The sequence below is a fragment of the Notamacropus eugenii genome, chromosome 4, assembly GCF_028372415.1.
Source record: "Notamacropus eugenii isolate mMacEug1 chromosome 4, mMacEug1.pri_v2, whole genome shotgun sequence".
NCBI lineage: Eukaryota > Metazoa > Chordata > Mammalia > Diprotodontia > Macropodidae > Notamacropus > Notamacropus eugenii.
The window spans coordinates 212023353-212042873 of record NC_092875.1 but is presented as its reverse complement, the minus strand read 5'-3'; the positions used below and the strand labels follow the sequence as shown (position 1 = coordinate 212042873).

At 33.9% G+C, this 19521-nt stretch overlaps 1 protein-coding gene across 4 annotated transcripts in view; it reads right to left on the bottom strand.

Annotated features, from left to right (window-relative positions):
- NETO1 (neuropilin and tolloid like 1) overlaps nt 1-19521 on the bottom strand; it is a 232294-nt gene that overhangs the window by 198840 nt on the left and 13933 nt on the right. For all 4 annotated transcript variants that reach the window (XR_011965997.1, XM_072604106.1, XM_072604107.1 and 1 more), the window contains exon 4: nt 9595-9843. Coding sequence is in view for 3 of the 4 variants with exons in the window: in XM_072604106.1 (XP_072460207.1) it covers nt 9595-9843 (249 nt within the window). In the remaining variant the exon portion in view is untranslated. The remainder of the gene's footprint in view (nt 1-9594; nt 9844-19521) is intronic.

Here is a 19521-nt window from a genome sequence, read left to right as displayed (position 1 = left end):
ACTCAGCTTAATTTACATCCTCTTGCACTGTATCTTTTCTGTGCACAAATCTCACTTGAAGTCAGTGTGGAGGTGTGTAGAGGGGGGTTGAGAATCTAGTCAGTTCTTTAAAACATCCTGAACTCTTCAGATGACAGGAGCTATTTAAGTACAAAGTTATCATAATCATTTCAACATATTTAATGACACCACTCACTTCATTGTCAATTCCTATCTGGATCATCTAAAATAAGAATTTGGAGACTGGTTCACTTTTACTTTTCTTGTCCCCTCTTCAAAAAAAGAAAAGAAATGCAAAGAAAAAATAATCTCCATTCACAAGGAGATATATGGAGAACTTCATAAATAGTTAAATCTAGAATATAATTCTGTACTGGGAGAGAGAATCTGTGTACAAGACATTAAAAGGAAAGATTAACACTTACTAAAGGTATGTTGTTATATTTTTTGAATGGTCTGCCCCCTCTTCCTCATCTCTATATGAAAGAATCAGTAGAGTATCTTTATTTTGCTCATATATATGGCAATTGTACCTGGGCACAGCAAGAACTACCATAATATTACTTGGTTTTCTTGGGATTCTGGAAGCATTTACTTTATAACTTTCTTCAGAATTTTTTTGTTTTCTATCATGATTCTCTGCTCTAACTAGGCATAAGTATAACAAGTACAATTTGAATTAAGAATTTGGAAAGGGTAGGAAGAGAGGGTCTTTTCTAAAACTCCTTTTTAGTTATCATATTAACACTTCAAAACCAAAAATAGAACATCAAGATAATTCATTATTATTCACAGTGATATTTAAAAGTTAATGTATTTTAGTACAAGCAGTATTATTTCATTCCTGCTCCTATTTCTCACTACGGAGTAGAGGTGACCTTGGATCCTTGGGAAAAAATGACAACAGAGTATAAATTCTCAAATTTTTACATAGTGCAAAGGCTTTGGGTATGGACCCAAGAATGGCCTCTGTTTCATCCCATAAATAGTACAGGTGTGTTCAGAAATGTAAGGATGCCTCTGTTGTGAAAATTTTTCACATAGTAATTCATGAAGTTATTTTAGTAAATTAGAGCATGGAGCCACTGCATACTGCAAAGATAGAAGTGGTACCCATGTTGAATAATATCTTCTGGGGTACTGAAGTTATGATAAATATTTTGAAAAGAAATCTTTCTATTTTTATTTATTCATTCATTCATGTATTTATTCTATATCTGTGACTTTGTTGGTTAAGGGAATTCCCAAGAAGGATTCATTTTTAATTGCCAATCAGCAATTATTCGGCATCTCACAATCTTTAAAAATTGTATGGAATATTGAAATATGAATTAACCTGTCCAGCATCATACAGCCAATATATCAGTTGTAAAATCTCTGCTAAACCTTTTTGAACATAGGTCCTGCTGACTTCAACTCTCTAGCCACTATGCCATGCTGCCTTTCAAAAGGTGATACTTATTTTGTTCATTATGTCACAGGTTCATAGAAGACTGAGCCAAATAACTTCAGATGAAAATTTTTTCAGTGTCTTAACTTTAGGCAAATAAAGCATGATATAGGTCAAATTCATTGGTGAATTTATGGAGCAAGTGCCCAGCTGAAATCATATCATGTCTGTTACAAGTGATCAACTAGTCCAAAATTTAACCCCCAAAAGAATACTTTGACACATTTAAAAATGACTATCCATTTTTTGCTTTGATTTCCAGAGAGTAGGAAACCCATTTTCTCTTGAAGGGAATCATTTTTATTTTGTTTTTTTTTTAAAACAACTCTAATTAGTGGGGAAATTTTCCTACCTTAAGCCAACATTGCCTCTTTAAAACTTCCAGCTATTGCTTTTAATTTTTCCCCCTGTGACAAAAGCCCAATTCCTCCTCCAAGAAAGGCTTTCAAGTATTTGAAGAGAGTGATGATGTACTCTACTCTCTCCTAAGCTTTTTTTTTGTCCAAATTAAAATATTCCCTTTGACTTCAACTGGTTCTTATATAGCATCAACTCAAGACCCTTTACCATTCTGATTATCATTCTCTGAACCTTCACCAGTTTATAAACATCCTCCATGAGACATGTTCAAGGTCATATCACTATTAAGTAATGAAAGGGAAACCAGAACCCAATTCTTCTTAATTGCTATGTATTTATCTCCCTACTGCTTTCTATGCAATATTCAAATTCAGTATTTTTTGGTGTATCTAGAGATATAAAAGTGATATCGTTAAGGCAATGTATCATTTGAATAGGATGTATTCCCATTCATGACATGAGAGTGAGGGATAAACCCTAGCCAGACTGAGTACTGCACTGGTACACATAGAATATAAAGTCCTAGCTGTTTCTTCCATTTCTTTGTTCCATCTTCCATAGAAGGTCAATAGAAGAATATGGGTAAAAATCATAAAGCATGAGAAGGTAGGGATGGGTAAAAATCTGAAAATGTATGAAAAGGGCATACTCACATTGATGAGATCACAGTACATAAAACGCTCTCAAACAATTTGTATCTCTAGCACATATACATATAACTGTATATGCATGTGTGTATAAATATGAGTGTATAAATTCTATATATGATTGCATATAATTATACATAAAGCATGTATAGAATTTCTGTCTCCCCCACACACACACATACACACACATATACACACAAAGAGGCATATATATTCATTCCAACTATTGCTTCTTTCAATATTCTTTGAGTCCAATCTTAGATTTCCTTCTGACTGTAATCTGCCGACTGTATTCCCTATTGTACTCAGTGAGACTATTGTTGTTTGTTGAGTCATTTCAATCAATGTCCTACTCTGTGTGACCCCATTTAGGGTTTTCATGGCAGAGATACATGTTTTCCATTTCCTTCTCTAGCTCATTTTACTGAGGCAAAGAATTAAGTGACTTGCCTAGGGTCACATAGCTAGTAAGTGTCTGAAGTCAGGTTTGAATTTAGCAAGATGAGTCTTCCTGACACCATGCCTGGCACTCTATTCACTGTGCCACCTAGCTACTCAGTGAGACTGATAAATGAAATGACTTTTAGTACTAATTTTCTTTCACTAATCTATAGCTTGTAACACTGCTGAATATCCTGTACTTCTCAATACCCTCTTCTCCTTTGACTCTTCAGACCCTACTCTCTCTCTTTCCTCCTGTTACTTTTTTGGCCTAATCTCTTTAGCTGAATCATTATCCATTTCCAATCCTGTTAGCATAGTTATCCCATAGTTTCTGTACTTGGCCCTCTTCTATGTACTCTCTTTCTCTCTTTGTGATTTTGTCTTATATCATGGACCCAACTGTTTCATTTAAGCAGATTAATTTGCAAACATAGCGTAACCTCCCTCTTGAACTTCAGTCCTACTTTGCTACCTGCCTTCTCTGTATGTTTTGCTCTATGTCCAATAGGCTTTTTCAAATTGAACGTCAAAAACAATTTGATTATCTACACTCTTAAATCTAATCTTCCTCCAAACTTATTTTTCTTTAAGGTATCCTAATTTCTGAGTTTCATGACCTTCATAATATCACTGATATTATTTCCTTTTCTTCAGCCATCTCTCTAGTTCATACCTTCATTTCCTTTTGTCTTGATTACTTTAATAGCCTCCTGACTGGTCTTCTTGCTTTCCATCTCTCTCAACCCCACACTCCTTCAATTTATCCTTCACATTGCTTCCAATACAACATTCCAAATATATTGGGTTTACAATCCCACTCATCTATTCAGAGAACTTTTGGTGACTCCCTAACATTTTTAGGATAAAATATAGACTAGCTTGACATTTAAAACACTTCACAGTCTCTCTGCAATCTCCTATCCAAGTTTTATTTCATATCATTGGGTATTCTATATCCATCGCAAACTGGACTACTAGCTCCTTCCTGAATTAGATTCTCCAGCCACTGACTCCATATCCAGGGAATTTACTTTCTTCTCATCTCTGCTACTTGCAATCCTAATCTTAAGTTTCATCTCCTTCATAAAACCATCATAAAACCATATCAAATGGTCCATATCTCTCCCTTTTCAAGTGATCTTATCTGTTTTGCATATTTTCATTGTGTACCACCTCTCCTGTGTCCTCCCCCCACTTTCTGTAAAATGTAAGCTCCTCAAGGGCAAAGAATTTTATTTTATCCTATTTTTTATTTTTTTATATCCCCAGTACCCAGTTGGGTGCTTTATACATAGTAGGCACTTAATAAATGTTTATAGAATTGTGTGTTTATCCTTAGTTGCTGAAGAAGACCATGCCATCAGAGAAATAGTGATATGATTTGCACTTGACTTTTGTTTTGAGAGAGGGAGGGATGTGCAGGTCACCAGCATCACTTCTCCTCCAGAGGCCTCTGAATCCAGTGACCAGATATTCATCAGGATGACTGGAGATGACCCAGGATGAGGCAGTTGGGGTTAAGTGACTTGCCCAAGGTCACACAGCTACTGAGTGTCAAGTGTCTGAGGTGAGATTTGAACTCAGGTCTTCCTGACTCCTGCACTGGTGTTCTATCCACTGCACTACCTAGCTGCCCCATTTATAGAATTAGATTGAAATTGAATAACTTATATTACCAACAGATTGGAACACTTAACAATTACAAAGTTTCTATATGTGTTTTTAATCTAATTTTCTCTTTCTTGTGAAAAATAACTTAATTTCTTATTATACAAATAATCATAATATGTTTCTATTTTCCTTTGGAATTTTAGCATTCTTTCAGCTTTCATGAAATCTATGTGTATTTTCTTATGAATAATTATCCACAAAGGCAGAATTTTAGAATGGATAGCACTGAATTAGGAGCCAAGAAAATTTTCTGTCAATCAGTAAATAAGCACTTACTGAGTTCCTACATGGTGGAGTACATAAAGAGCTAATCTCAAAGCCAAGAAGGCCTGGATTAATGTTTACCCTTTAACATTTGCTATTGTGGGACCCTGGGCAAATCATTTAGTCTCTCAGTGCTCCAAGGATTTTTCTAAGATTATCAGTTGCAGAGAAGGTCTCATCCTGCCTTGGCAAAAAGAGTTTCCTTATCTGGGATTTAGTATTTAGTAATGAAATCCTAATTTTTCTAGATACTCTCCCTAAGTATCCCCACCACTTCATTTTCTCCAAATGTTTCAAAACCTGTCTCATTTGTAGCATCAAAAACTCGCTTTCTTAAAACTAAGCCAGGAAACCTCTTAGCAAACCTGTGTGACTTTTTTTAATGGATAAAGTAAAACGTTTTCCTATCTGTGCTGGATATCAGGGTGATGACACTGGAAGCATATAATTCCCTTGCAAGAATTTTCTCATGTTCAAACAGAACAGGACCCAAAGAAAAGGAAGGGTCACAGAATCATAAGATTGTTAGGTGGCACATTGGATAGAACCCTTGGCCTGGAGTCAGGAAGATTTCGGTTCAAATCTGACTTTAGACACTTACTAGCTGTGTGACTCTGGACAAGTAACTTAACTTCTGTTGACCTCAGTTTTCTCATCTGTAAAATGGGGATAATAACACCTACTTCCCCGGTTTGTTGTGAGGATCAAATGAGACAAAAATTGCTTAGTACATAGCACACCGCCTGACATACAATAAGCACTATATAAAATTGTTATTATTATTATAATTATACCTGAAAAAGAACATTGAGCTCATTTCCCTCTATCTCTCTTTTATAGATAGAGAAATCAAGACTAAGAAAACTCCAGTTTCCCCAGTTTGTTTGTAACAGAGCTAGATGCAGAATGAAGTTCTCCTGATGCCCAGGTCAAAGTTCTTTCATGATACACTTCTCTGCTTCCATTATGAATTCACATTATTATCTCATCATTATATTCTATCTGATTTTTAGATATGTGTGTATATGTATGTATACATATATATATATACATACATACATTATATATACATATTATACACATATTATATATACACATATGTACACACATTTTAAATATGTTGTGAATGTTGGTTCAGAAAGAAAGTCTACCTTATTCCAAAATGAATCTTTTGGGTAGCCTAGTCCTTTATACAATTTAATATTTTGTAAAATCAGAGAGTCATCTAAGTGTAAATCTGGCAGATACCTTAGAGTTTGTTAAGTCCTACTCCTTGATTGTATCAGATATAGTAATCCAAATTCAAGTCTTTTCTTAGGTTTGAAATAGATACTTAAACCTGTACAGCCTCACTCCAAAACCTGATTCTTGCTACAAGTCTCCATGAAAGAACTCAATCATTTGTTCATGTTTTATTGTGTATTTCTCAACATGAATTCAAACTTTCTTTTGGTTAAATGAAACCAGGATGATGCCAGCAATATATATAAAATATGCAATTGTCTTACAGTTAAATTATTTTCCTGCACTACTGTACTAGAAAAACCTCCTACTGTATATCACAAATTTCTCTCATAGATAATATTAGTAAAGATTTATTGGGATGCTAAAAACACAGGCAGCTACCACCAGTAACTTCTCCAGGGACTTGACTTTGAGACTCACATCTCTCTACCACTCTCAGCAGCAGCAGGAGAAGCAGCAGAAGTAGGAGCAGCAACATTTATATACCACTTTAAGTTTTGCAGAGTGCCTTTACAAAAAAAATCATTTTATATTCATGAAAACCCTGAGAAGTAGATGTGATTGCTATCTTCATTTTACAGAAGAAGAAACTGAGGAAGAATAAAGATAAGAGGCTTGCACAGGATTATACAGTATCTGTGGCTGGATTTGAACTCAGACTTTCCTGACCCCAGGTCTAGTAAACTATCTTCTGTGCCACCTACCTCCCAAAATAAACTTATAAATTCCACTCCCTCAACACAGACACTTTGCACACATACATAAACACACACACACACACACACACACACACACACACAGTCAATAAAGTATGTATTTAATAACATATCCTCTTGTACCAAAGGAACAAAAAAAGAAAATCTGATCATGTTTACTTGCTGATAGTGTCCATTTTTATACAAATCTGTCAAAGTATATTCTAGCCTTGCATCTATATACTTCTTTCTTGGCTCAAAGACAGTATACTTTCCCAGCTTCAAACTCACCTGGTTTAGGGATCAAAGTCTTTTTGCTGTGGAGATACCAATTCACACCTAATTTCAGAGAGTGGAAAAAGTGTATATTACCTACTAACCTAATGCATGAAGTCACTCTGTTGGCAACTTCTTTTTAGAGCATAGCTTCCTTCCTAGAAATACTACAGTAGATTAGCAGAAGAATTATAGAAAAAATAATTTGGGGAGAAAATTGTATGACATGGTTGTATGAATGACAATGCTTATAGAATCAGTAATGTGAAAACATATAGGTGAGACTGTGTGTATATGTGTGGGTGTGTGTAGTATATATACATACTCACTAAGATCTTCATCTAATATATACATACATAAACAAATTACTTACTGAATATGAGTATGTTTACATACATGCATGCATATGTACATATACACACATTATGGTTTATTAGGCAGCTAGATGACACTGTAGAAAGTGGGACACTGGACCTAGAGTCAGGAAAACTTGTGTTCAGCTCCAGCCTCAGACACCAACTAGCTGTGGGACCTTGTGAAAATCATTTGATCTCTGTTTGTCCTAGTTTCTTCATCTGTAAAATGAGGATGAAAATAGCACCTACCTCCTAGGGTTGTTGTGATGATCAAATGAAATAATATTTGTAAAAGACTCAGCAGAATGCATGGCACAAAATAATCACTATATGAATATTGCCTATTATTTATTATTATTCAACTATTAATAGCCAACTAATTGGCTATTCCATTACTATGATTGATATGCTTCCTGATATATACATAAACATATATGCGCGTATGTATCTCAGACTGACAAATGCACTCAACCTCAATTTCCTGCAGCCTCTTGTCTACACCTCACAATGCCACCTTTTGTGGAAGAAAGACAGTGAGGTATGAAATAGTTTAAATAAAGGGATCACAAATGGTTAAAAAGAAATAACCTGGTCACTGAAAGATTATATTTGTCAGAAAAATTCAGCAGTGTCCACTCTCACCTTGAAAGGCAAGACTGTATATTGCAATGACTAATGCCTTGGTCACCAAACTTGGGACAAGGGGGAAAAAATATATACATATATATATTTAAAATAAAGTAGAGAGGATGAGATAACACTTTAGTACTCTTTGAGGTTTACTTGCAGTAGTAGGAAGGCATATTCTGTTTTATATACCTACAAATACTAATCTGGCAGATAAACCAATATAGACTTTTTGTGACTTTTTCTCATAGTTAAAATCAGTTCATACCAGTTTACACAGGTGGGAATAATAACTACTTTTTGAAAGAGAAAAGCAATATATCAAAGGGGAAAATTACTATCAGAAATTTCATTTTCATACCAACTTTTCATGCCATGATAAACTAATCATAATGTTTCTTCTAAAATTAAAGCAATTTCCTATAAACTTCAAGGAGTCAGAGGCAAAGAAGGACTTATGTTATAAAGTCAATAACTTTCACAAAATCCATATCTAACTTGTTCTAACATAAACTTTAAATTGATGGAAGCAACTAATGTACCATCCTTGTGCACTCTGTGCTATTATTTTTAAGTGATTCTATTAATTTGTTTGGAACATGTAATACTCCCTTGATCAACTTTTCCAATTTCAAATTCTACTATTTTACCCAATATAACCTGTACGAATAATGAGGCACATGCTGAAAAATTATGCCAATGATGATCAACATATCTCTTTTTATAATATGGGTTCATATAACAAACCATACAATATAATTTTATCAAATCCCAAATCACTACAGTGCAATACTTCTGCAATAATACACATACAAATACATGTATGTGTATGTGTGTATGTGTGTATTATAAATATATTTCAAATTAAATCCTTCAAGTAAGCAAAACATATTAAATATGTTCACTAACATACTAAATATGTAGGCTAAATAAATGTTTGCAAATATGTTTAAATATGTTTAGAAACATACTAAATATGTAGGCTAAATAACACATTGACATAGGCTACATAATTGCATAATTAATGATAATGTCTTTCAGATCTTTCAGAAAAATATTTAATTGACTGATAAATCTAACTGCCTTTTGCAAGACTCTTAGAAATTTGTCTTTTTCAAAAAGGAGACTAGTTTTCTTTATTTAGATTCATACAAGATTAAAAAGTTGAATTGACATAATTTTCAGAACAATTATACTTTTTATCTAAGTATTTCCCCCCCCCCGATCATTCTGATGGATATATTTTACAGTGCTACAAACAACATTCAACTTCTCAGTGCTTCTGTACATAATTAGTTTTTCTTGGGCATATAATTTTCTTCAAAATATGAGTTTTGGAATAATGAAAGTCAATTGAATTAATTGCTTTCCTGATATACTAAAAGGAAGTCATTTGTTTTACTTTACCATACTTTATGAAGTAAATAAGCAAAAAGTGCATTTAAAATTAAATAGTAATATTTTTCAAAAAATATATCAATCTGACAAAAGAATATGTTATCATTATGAAACCCATGAATAAGTATTCATTGGGGGAAAAAAGGAAAATATCTACTTACCAGTTGTGAAATTGTATCTAGCTGAAAATCCCATAGATTCCAGCTCTCCATCAGCAAAAAATTTAATCCACAAAAACCTTCCACTGGATTTTATTACAGGTGGATTTTGCTGTCCACAGAAACGTCCAATGATTGGAGAAAAGCCAAAAGGTCCATCTCGCACTTCAATATGATCAAATTTACACTCCCAAGAAGGTTCAATAGAGTACTTTTCATCAAAGTAAAGTTCAATGCATTGTCTGGGGGCAGCTGAAAAAGATGAGGTGAGAAAGCATTATTTACTAATCTTGTTTAATTTTAATTTTTTGATGCACCTCTGATTTGCCCTGCAGATCTGATATTCAGATCATGACTGTGCTCAACACACTCAAAAGGAAAAGCAAGCAGATGTATTCTGGTAGATAACATTCTAAGGAGGAGTGGTTTTCTCAGGAGGATTCCAAATTTCCACAAGGAAATTCTAAGTGCTCCTTGGGGGGAAGAATTGATAACAGTAAACAAATCTAATGGGTTATTTTCTCTTTTGCTTATGAAAAAGGACAAGTTAAGCATCATCTTGGGTTTAGAAGTAAAAAAAGCTTCCCTCTGCCACTTTCCTACATTTCTTGAAATGGTCTTTCTCTTGGATGTCTCAGAGAACTGTTTGGTCTTATTTCATAGCTGGCCTCTACAGAGACAAAAAGAACATTCTTAGAGAAACCCATTAATAAGAATATATGTTTACACTTTACCCTGATGCTTTCTTTTGTCCAGTCAGATTGTTTGTTATATACAACTCTGTCATGTCTATATGGTAGGAGTAACAGAAATCAGAGTAATGATATTGGGATGAATATTGATTTTCTAATTATTTTTTTTCTGAAATCCACACTGATCTGGAGATTACATAGATTAAAATGTTGCAAATACCTTATGAATTGAAACTCAGAGTGACTAAGTGAGGAGGTTTCAGTACTGTCCATGACATATATGCATCTTAGGTATTCTGCTGATTCACTGGGCAATTCATTTAAAAATCTGTACTCCCTTGTGTGAACCAGAGAATACATCCTCTGCCATCTGCCTGCTGATCACAGCCATTATCAAAAAGAGAAATATGACAAAAAGAGAAGGTTCAAAGAATTTACAGGCATTATAAGTACCTATCTATATTGTAAATGATAAGCCCAGTAGTGTAGGAGAAAACAATTTAGGAGTAACTTCAAAAAGTAGATATTGGAGAAGCTAGAGGCTAATGGGTTTGAAACCTTTCGTGATCAACTCACATCTATAATATGATGTTCAGTTCTGTGCATCACATTTTAGCAAGAGTCCTTAGGTCTGGAGGGCATTCAGAGTAGGGCAATCAGAATGGTGAAGGAAGAAAAGGGCCTCAGATCACAATATATAAAGGTGACTTGAAGGAATAAGGAATGTTTAGTCTCAAGAAGACAGTGGGATTATGAAAACTGTCTTCAATAATTTGAAGGGTTGTCATGAGAAGGAGATTTGAAATTTATTCTGCTTGGCCCCTGAGGGCACAACTGGTAAAAAAAAAAAAAAAAAGAAAAAGAGTTAGAAATGCAATGGTGAGGATTTTAAAGAAAAAATGTATTAATTGATTAGGGACATTACAAAATGTAACCTACTTTAAATTGTAATAGGCTCCACCCTTCATGGAAGTTTTTCAAACCACTATTGGATGACCATTGGTCATTGGGTTTGTTATAGAGAGGATCTTTGTTCAGTCTGAATGTTTGGCTAGGTTTGGGAAAAGGTTAAACAAAATAGCATGTGAAGTTCTTTACAATTCTGATGTATGATTCTTAAAAGGTGAGTTTATTTACCCTGTTTTCCTCACAACACATAAATGTAGTAATGATCAACTGAATGCCAGGTGTTGAACTATGTTTTAACATATAGAAATTAAAACCACATTTGCGTAGTAGAAATACTTCTGAAATGAAGTATTTTCAAACTTTTTGTGACTAAGAAAGAAAGAGCTTGCCCAAAGGAATTTTTTTAAATCTCTATAATTTTACCCCCTTTTAACAGATGTTAGTACTTCATTCAAGATTTCAATAAGTATTCATCAGGCAATTGTATGAATTTCTGTATAGTGCAAATGTTAATAAAAACAATTTTAGACAAGAACTAGTTATTGTTCAGTCATGTGCGGCTCTTCACGACCCCATTTGGGTTTTCTTGTCAGAGATGATAAAATGATTTGCTATTTCCTTCTCAAGTTCATTTTATAGGTAAGGAAACCGAGTCAAATAATATTAAGTGACTTTCCCAGGGTCAGACAACTAGTAATTGCCTGAGGACAAATTTGAACTCAGGTCTTCTGACTCTAGGCACAATACTCTATACACTGCACCACCTAGCTGCCCATTAGACAAAAGCTACAGACTTTTTTTTCACATGCTAGTTAAAAAAAAAAAAATACTAGTTCTTGTACTTATGACATTCCCATTAGTTGATTTTTAAAGACATAGTCAAACTAGATAATTTTTTCTGAAATTATTTATTTCCATTAAATAGCTGAAAAAGAAAATTAACCACGTTACAGATTTTTAGGAATGCTCTGGTAGCATTTGAAAATACTTCAACTTCTCTTCCATATGCTCTTTTTGGTCTGAATCTTTATCCATTTAGTCATATTTGTTTCCATTTTCCAAAGTCCTTTTCCTCCGCTTCCCGAGCTAACTTTCCACCAATCTTCTTTGGAATAAATGTCCTGGCTCCATCAATTATTTATTGTCTTTTTCATCTTCAAAATCTTCCTCTCCTCTGGTCCCTTGCCCTCTACCTATAATCATGCTTAAGACTCCTTATCAAAAATATAACAATAAACCAACGCACACACACACACAAGCAAACACAACACAAAACCTTGCAATGCTTCAACCTTTTGTTCTTTACTATAAGAATTCATTCAAAAATCTTATACTGACTGCTTTTACTTTCTTACCACTAAATACATTTTGTATCCTTTGTGCTATCTACTACTTGCTAAAATTTCTCTATTAAGCATTGCAAAATTCTTTGTTTTTTTTTTTCAAGAAATTATCTTTAACCTTCCATTAACATGTAATATTGTCAGCCATCTATTCTGCTTTTTGAAATTGTCTCATCCCTGGCTTGTCCTGACTCTGCAATTTTGGGTTTCTTCTTTTACCTCTCTGACGACCTCTGTTTTAATAGCTTCTTGATTTGTTCCATTCTAATTCAGCACCTGACTGTGGGCAGTCCTCAAAGCTAGAATTTTAACATTTTTAGTTACCTCACTTCGTGATTTTTTTGTTCTTTTCTTAAGGGTTCAATGATCAACTCTATGAAAATGATTCATTTTCTTTTTATGTTGAGGCACTATTTTCCCCTTGAGTTTCAGTCTTGGATTTCTAAATGCCTATTGAATCTTTTTATTTTAACATCCCACTAACACTTCAAATTCAACATCAAAAAACAAACTGTTCATTTACTCTCAATATCTGTTCCCTCTCCTCCAATCACCTTCTCCACTTAACTTTCCTTTTTCTATAAATAATCTGGTTTTATCTAACAAGTATTTATTATATCCCTATTACATGCAATGTAACATGACAGTTTTTGAAGTAAAATGTCAAATTTTTAAAAATTACTAACCCACAAAGAATTTACATTTTACATGGAAAATACAACACCTAAATATTAAAAATATGTATTAGGGGACCAGGAGAAGTTTCTTTTGTGACTTCTCTCCATTATTTCATTCCATGTTCAACAGATGTCATGTAAAATTATTTTACAATATCATTCTATATGTCCCTTAAATTCCAAATTAAAATAAAATAGATATACTATGTGAAAAACATCATGTTAACAACTGGGTATAAGACAAAAACAGAACAGTACCTCTTCTGAAGAAGTTTGTATTCCTTCCTATTTCATTGCCACCACCTTACTTCCAGCCCTTAATATCGCATACATGGTCTTTTGCCTTTTGTCAAAATTCAATTCAATATGATAAACGCATAAATTAAGTACTTGTTATCTGCCAGACACCGTGCTAAGCACTGAGGATAAATATAAGAAATGAAAAATGGTATCAGGCAGTGTGTTAGCAACTTATCACCCTTGTTTTCAAGCTCTCTTGACTCTAATCCATTTTACTCATTGGTATTAGATGAATCCCCTCCTGGATTGCTGCCTTGTCCTTCATGGCACAGAGGCTTGCATAGGTCAATGAACCTATAAGTTATACCATGAAGGGTTACCCAAGATGGACAGGTCATAGTGGAGAGTTCTAACAAAAGGTGATTCACTGGAGAAAAGAATGGCAAACTATTCCAGGATCTTTGCCAGGAAATCCCTATGGATAGTACTAAAGTGATAAAAGAGATGACATTGGAAGATGAGCTCCTCAGGTTGGAAGGTGTCCAAAATGTTACTGGGGAAGAGGAAAGGGTAACTACAAGTCTCTCCAGCACTAATGAAACTGCTGGGCCAAAGCCAAAAGGAAGCTGCGGGTGCATCTGGTGATGAAAACAAAGACTGATGCTATAAACCTCAATATTGTATGACAATCTGGAATATAATATCTATGAGGCAAGGTAAACTGGATATGATCAAACAGGAGATGGAAAGATAAAACATTGGCATCTTGGGAGTCATTGAACTTTAATGGATGGGAACGAGTGGATTTAATTCAGGTAATCATTATGTATACGACTATAGGCAAGAATTCCTTAGCAGAAATGAAATAGCTTTCACAAATTTGGACAGTGTACTAAACAGCAGAGACATCACCTTGCCAACAAATATCTATGTGGTTAAAACTGTGTGTTTTTTCCCCAGTAGTAATGCATGGCTGTGAGACTATAAAGAAAGCTGAGCACCACAGAATCGATGCTGCCAAAATTGTTGTGCTGAAGAAGCGGTCTGAGAATCCCTTGGAAAACAAGGAGATCAAATTAGTCAACACTTAAAGAAATTAATTCGTACTATTCATTGGAAGGTCAAATACTTAAACTGAAGCTTAAATATTCAGGCCACATAATAAGAAGATGGGACCCATTGGAAAAGACCCTGATATTGGAAGAAATTGAAAATAAAAAGGAAAAGAGACAGTAGAGGATGAGATGTTAAGATAGTCTTTTGGAAATTATGAACATGAACTTGGACAAACCTTGACAGATAATGGAGGATAGAAGGGCCTGGTGTGCTCTGGTTCATGGAGTCATGAAGAATTGGACAAAACTGAACTACTGAATAGCAATACAAGTGAGATGATGATCCAGAAACTCAGAAGTAACCAATGTTTCCTAATTGCTTAGAGACAGGAGAACATACCCATTACCAAACATTCAACATTTTTCACATTTGATGTTCACAATTATTTAATTCTTTTCTCCCTCTACTCATTAGTACACATCTTGCAATGATCACATATGGTTACTGACTTATCCCCTCTCAAATCTTTTTTCTTTCATGGTCTTATTCATGCCATTTTCTGTCACTAAAATGCTATCCCCCCATTCCTCAGTCTACTAAATCCTTCAGAGCTTGGCTTTAATACTACCTGATGGTTGATGTGTTCTCTCATCACCCTAGCTACTTGTGTTCTCTCCTTATTCTGAATCCCTACAGTTTTTACTTGTGCCACTCCAATTGTATTTATCTCAATTACTTGTATATGCTATGCCTAGGTTTCAATTAGTGAAAACAGATATTTTACAAGTGTTCGAAAGTATTCATATTTGCATTATTTGAAGATAATTATGAAAATATGCTAATTGGTTCCAACCTAAAAAGAAATACAGAGTTCACAACTGAATTTTTTCTTTCATGTTAATTCCAAAATCATATGCCTGCAGTACATGTGCAAGTACAATTTTACCTGTAACATATGAAACAAAGGTCACAGTGATGTCTAGCTATATGCAATGCACATGACATAATGAATAGATAACTGTGTTCAGAGTTACATCAACCTAGGTTCCAATCTTGAGTCGGATACACTCCATCTGTTCAACCCTGACAAAATCAATTCATTTCTCAGCCTCTTCAAGCAACTCTCTCAAATTCTAAGTTGCGGAAAAGGTATCAATCTGCACTGGTAAAGAAAGTTTCTCATTGAAAATTCTTCAAACTCATAAAAACAGTACTACTAGAATACACTGAAATGTTTTGAAAAGATGGGTAGAAAAATGTAAAATGATATGTTAATTATTTTATTTCACAACAGATAAATCTCATCTGAATTTATGTAAAGTATGGATTGTGTAGGTCAATGGCATTCCAACAAGAAATTTTTCCAGTGAGTAGGGAATATTTGGAAATACTGCTTCTTAATTTTCAACAATCCATGTTTGTTTCCCAGTTCAGTAAGATCTCAATTCTTATAAAAGCATGTCATATCACTTTATGTTTTTATGTCTATTTTAATTTATCTATATGAATTTCTAGATTTCTATACAGGTTTTTTTTTTGCAATATTTCTATTAAATGGTATAGCTCTGTCATGTTAACATATTTTTACTGCTTTACTAGTTTCATCAACTAACCACTCTCTAATTTCTGGACAGGAACTGTTAGTCTTTTATTATGATTCTATCCTGGGAGATATTATAGCAATTATTGTCAATTTTCTCAATTTCTTACATAACAAAAATCTCAAAAATCCCTTTATCAGTCCACTTTTGGAGACAAACTGCTAGATGTGATTATTATTAGCTGCAATATAGGTATAAAGTTTATGGTATAAACCAAAATATCAAAAGTTGTCATTCCTTTATTAGTTGTTGATTATTTCAATAATTGTCCTTTAGCACACTGATTATTCATTTCTTCATTTTAGATTCACATGTCATTATTAAAGTATATCATATCTTTAAGGTATAAGTCCAACATAGTTTATCTATAAAATCTTGGCTAAAATGATAAGGATAAGTAGAAGGAAGCATCCACCCATCCAAAAAAATTGGTTTAAATTGTCACTGCATCGATGAATTGTTGATTTTTCTAATCAAATACATATTTTCCATAGACAAATTTCCCTTTCTCAATTAATCATGTCATATCTTACACTGATCTTACACTGATAGTTTCACTTGCCTATGTCATGTCTTTTCAATGATACTGGGACACCATGTTTTAGAAGTATTTTTCATAATCTACCACAACTAGCACAGATTAAGGTATATGCACATGATTAGGAAATAATGACTGAATCAAATTGAATTCCATTTTATTAAAATTCCATCTTCCTCTATTTTTATGACTTAAAACTTTGGTGGTTTTTACTGATTAGTTCACATAGATTGTAATAAGATATAATTTGGAAGCATGAGATCGATAAATTCTTAATATTTATTTCTTCTTTTTTCATTATGTAATCATGGTGCAAGAGAACATTAACTGATTTTGGACTGGAGTTCAAATCCCATCACTGCCACTTATCAATGTGACCTTGATCAAATTATTTATCCTCTGGCCTTACATTTCCCTATGTATAAAAATGAAAAGTACAACAAAAATAAAAATGAAATATAACAGAAGGGTTTGACTAGATGGTCTTCAAAGTGCTTTTGATCTTTAAAATTATAACCCTATGGCTTCCTACCTTGAGATAACATCTTAATGTTTTTTCTAAACATTAATACTTTTATCTGTTTTATTCCCTTGCTATGTGTCTAAAACCTTTTTTCTCTAGGTGTTTATAGATAATTCATCTTCAAGTCTTCGAAAGTTTCCTGATTTCATTAGCATAGGGCTTCATTCTAACAATTCAAATCTCTCATTTTTATGTCTTAGTGAAATTTTCTCAAATTCTCAATATATTTCACACACATGATATAGTACACATACACCCACACACGCTGTGTGTTTAATCTATCACCTCTGACCACAATTGAGATGGTAAGTCTCTCCAGCTCAAGTGGGCTGGTCAATCCTCAGATAACCAATAGATAGCATGCTTTCCCTCCCTCCCTCAGCAGCTTTATAGGTTGTTAGAACCTATTAGGGACTGTTCTTTGCTGACCTAGCCTTTGAGAATGAGGCCAGTTTCACACAATGACGATGCATCAGAATAAGCACTTTAGTACAGGGAAAGATTTTACATAGGTTGTTATTGTTGTTGTTGTGTCCAAAGTTGCAAAGGATGAAAAACTAATGGGATCAATAGTGCAAAACATGAAAAATAATCATTGGTCCTTTCCAAAATTATAAATTACCTTTAGTGTTATAGATTATGATAAAAGTAAATACTTTGTTAGTAGATATTCTACATAGCATGTGCTCAGGACTACAAGCAATATGTAAACCATTGTTCTTGCCCTTAAGGAGCTGAAAATCTAATTAAGAAAACACGGTAAAAACAAGTTTTAGAATACATAAAAGGTGATAACATATTTAAGTGTGGTATAAACCTATAAAATAGTAAAATGACCATTATAACTTGTGATGATTGTAGTTTGAGGAGGAAAGATGGAAATGGGGACCAGATAATTTGGTTCAAGTTTCATGGGGAAGGCTGGACACTGAAGTCTGAATCGGATTTAAATAAACAGAAATTATTCAAGGTGAGGGGAAAAATTTGAATCTGAGGGCAAAACAATCAAGAGTGAACATGAAGGACAATGAGCATTTCACTCTAGTGAAAGTTATCTGCACTGGCATAGGGTTTTATAGGCAGGGTAGAACCAATTATACAAAACTGTCAGACCTAGAAGAGGATTTTCAACTTGAGTTGGCTGAAAATAGTAAAGCACAGAAAGATGTTGAACAGGAGGGCAACACCATGAAAATAGTATTGATGGAAAATTTATCAATATACAGTATATGGAATAAGTTGAAGGGAAAAGTACTAAAAAACAGGGAGAATAAGTAGTTAACACAGTCACATATTAATACAGGAAAGAATCAAGCTGGTGGCAGTAGAAATAGAGAGAAAGCAACAGCCACAATGAAACTTTCAAATAACACTTTGTAACTGTCTGGATATAGAACATGTAGAGGAATGAATGAAGGTGACACCAAGGTTTTCAGTCATGGTCTCTGTAAGAAATATGGTACCAATTAGAAAGAATATATTGCTAGGAAGGAAAATTGACTAGCGAATAAATAGAATATGACTGTAGGAAAATCACTTAAAGTATTTGTACCTCTCATCTTCCTCCCCTGTAAAACATGGGTGTTACACTAAATGATTTTCAAGATTCCTTCTACCTTTAAGGTTATATGTATTTAAAATAAGTTCTATTGTCTAAAATAAGTGTGTTTAAGCTGAGAATAAGATGAACAAATTGAAAGAAAAGAAGTAAACATTTATTAAGTACCTACTCTGTGTCAGGCACTGTGCTAAGCACTTTACAAATATTATCTCATTTGAGCCTCACAGCAACCCTGGGCAGTAGGGACTCTTATTTCCCACATTTTACAGTGGAGGAAACAAGATTAAATTACTTGCTGAGGATCACACTGCTAGAAAGAGTCTCAGTACTTGTTAACTTATCAGATTCAGTGCTGTGAGGATAGGGACTGTTTCATAATTGTCTTTGTAACACTGACACCTGGCACAGTGCCTGACACATAGTAATCAAGTAAATATTTATTGAATTGAGGTGACTTTTAACAAGGAACTTAATACCTGTGAGTTTCACTGCATTATCCTTAGAAAGATGGTGGCAGACTTGATTTCTAAGGCTCCGTTTAGCTCTAAGATTCTATTTTCTACATCTATAGTAGTCATGCTTTCTGGATTTCTGAGAAAGCCAAGGTTTTAGAAAAGAAAATATATTTTAAACAAGTTTGGAAAAATATAATTAGTTAAACTCTTTAGCCTTGGTTTTACTTCAAAAAATATATTCACTATTTCACACTGTATGTGTGTCCTATGACATGATGTAATGTTTTAGCACAGAGGAGATGAACTCTGTAACAGACATTGTTTGGAAAGAAAAA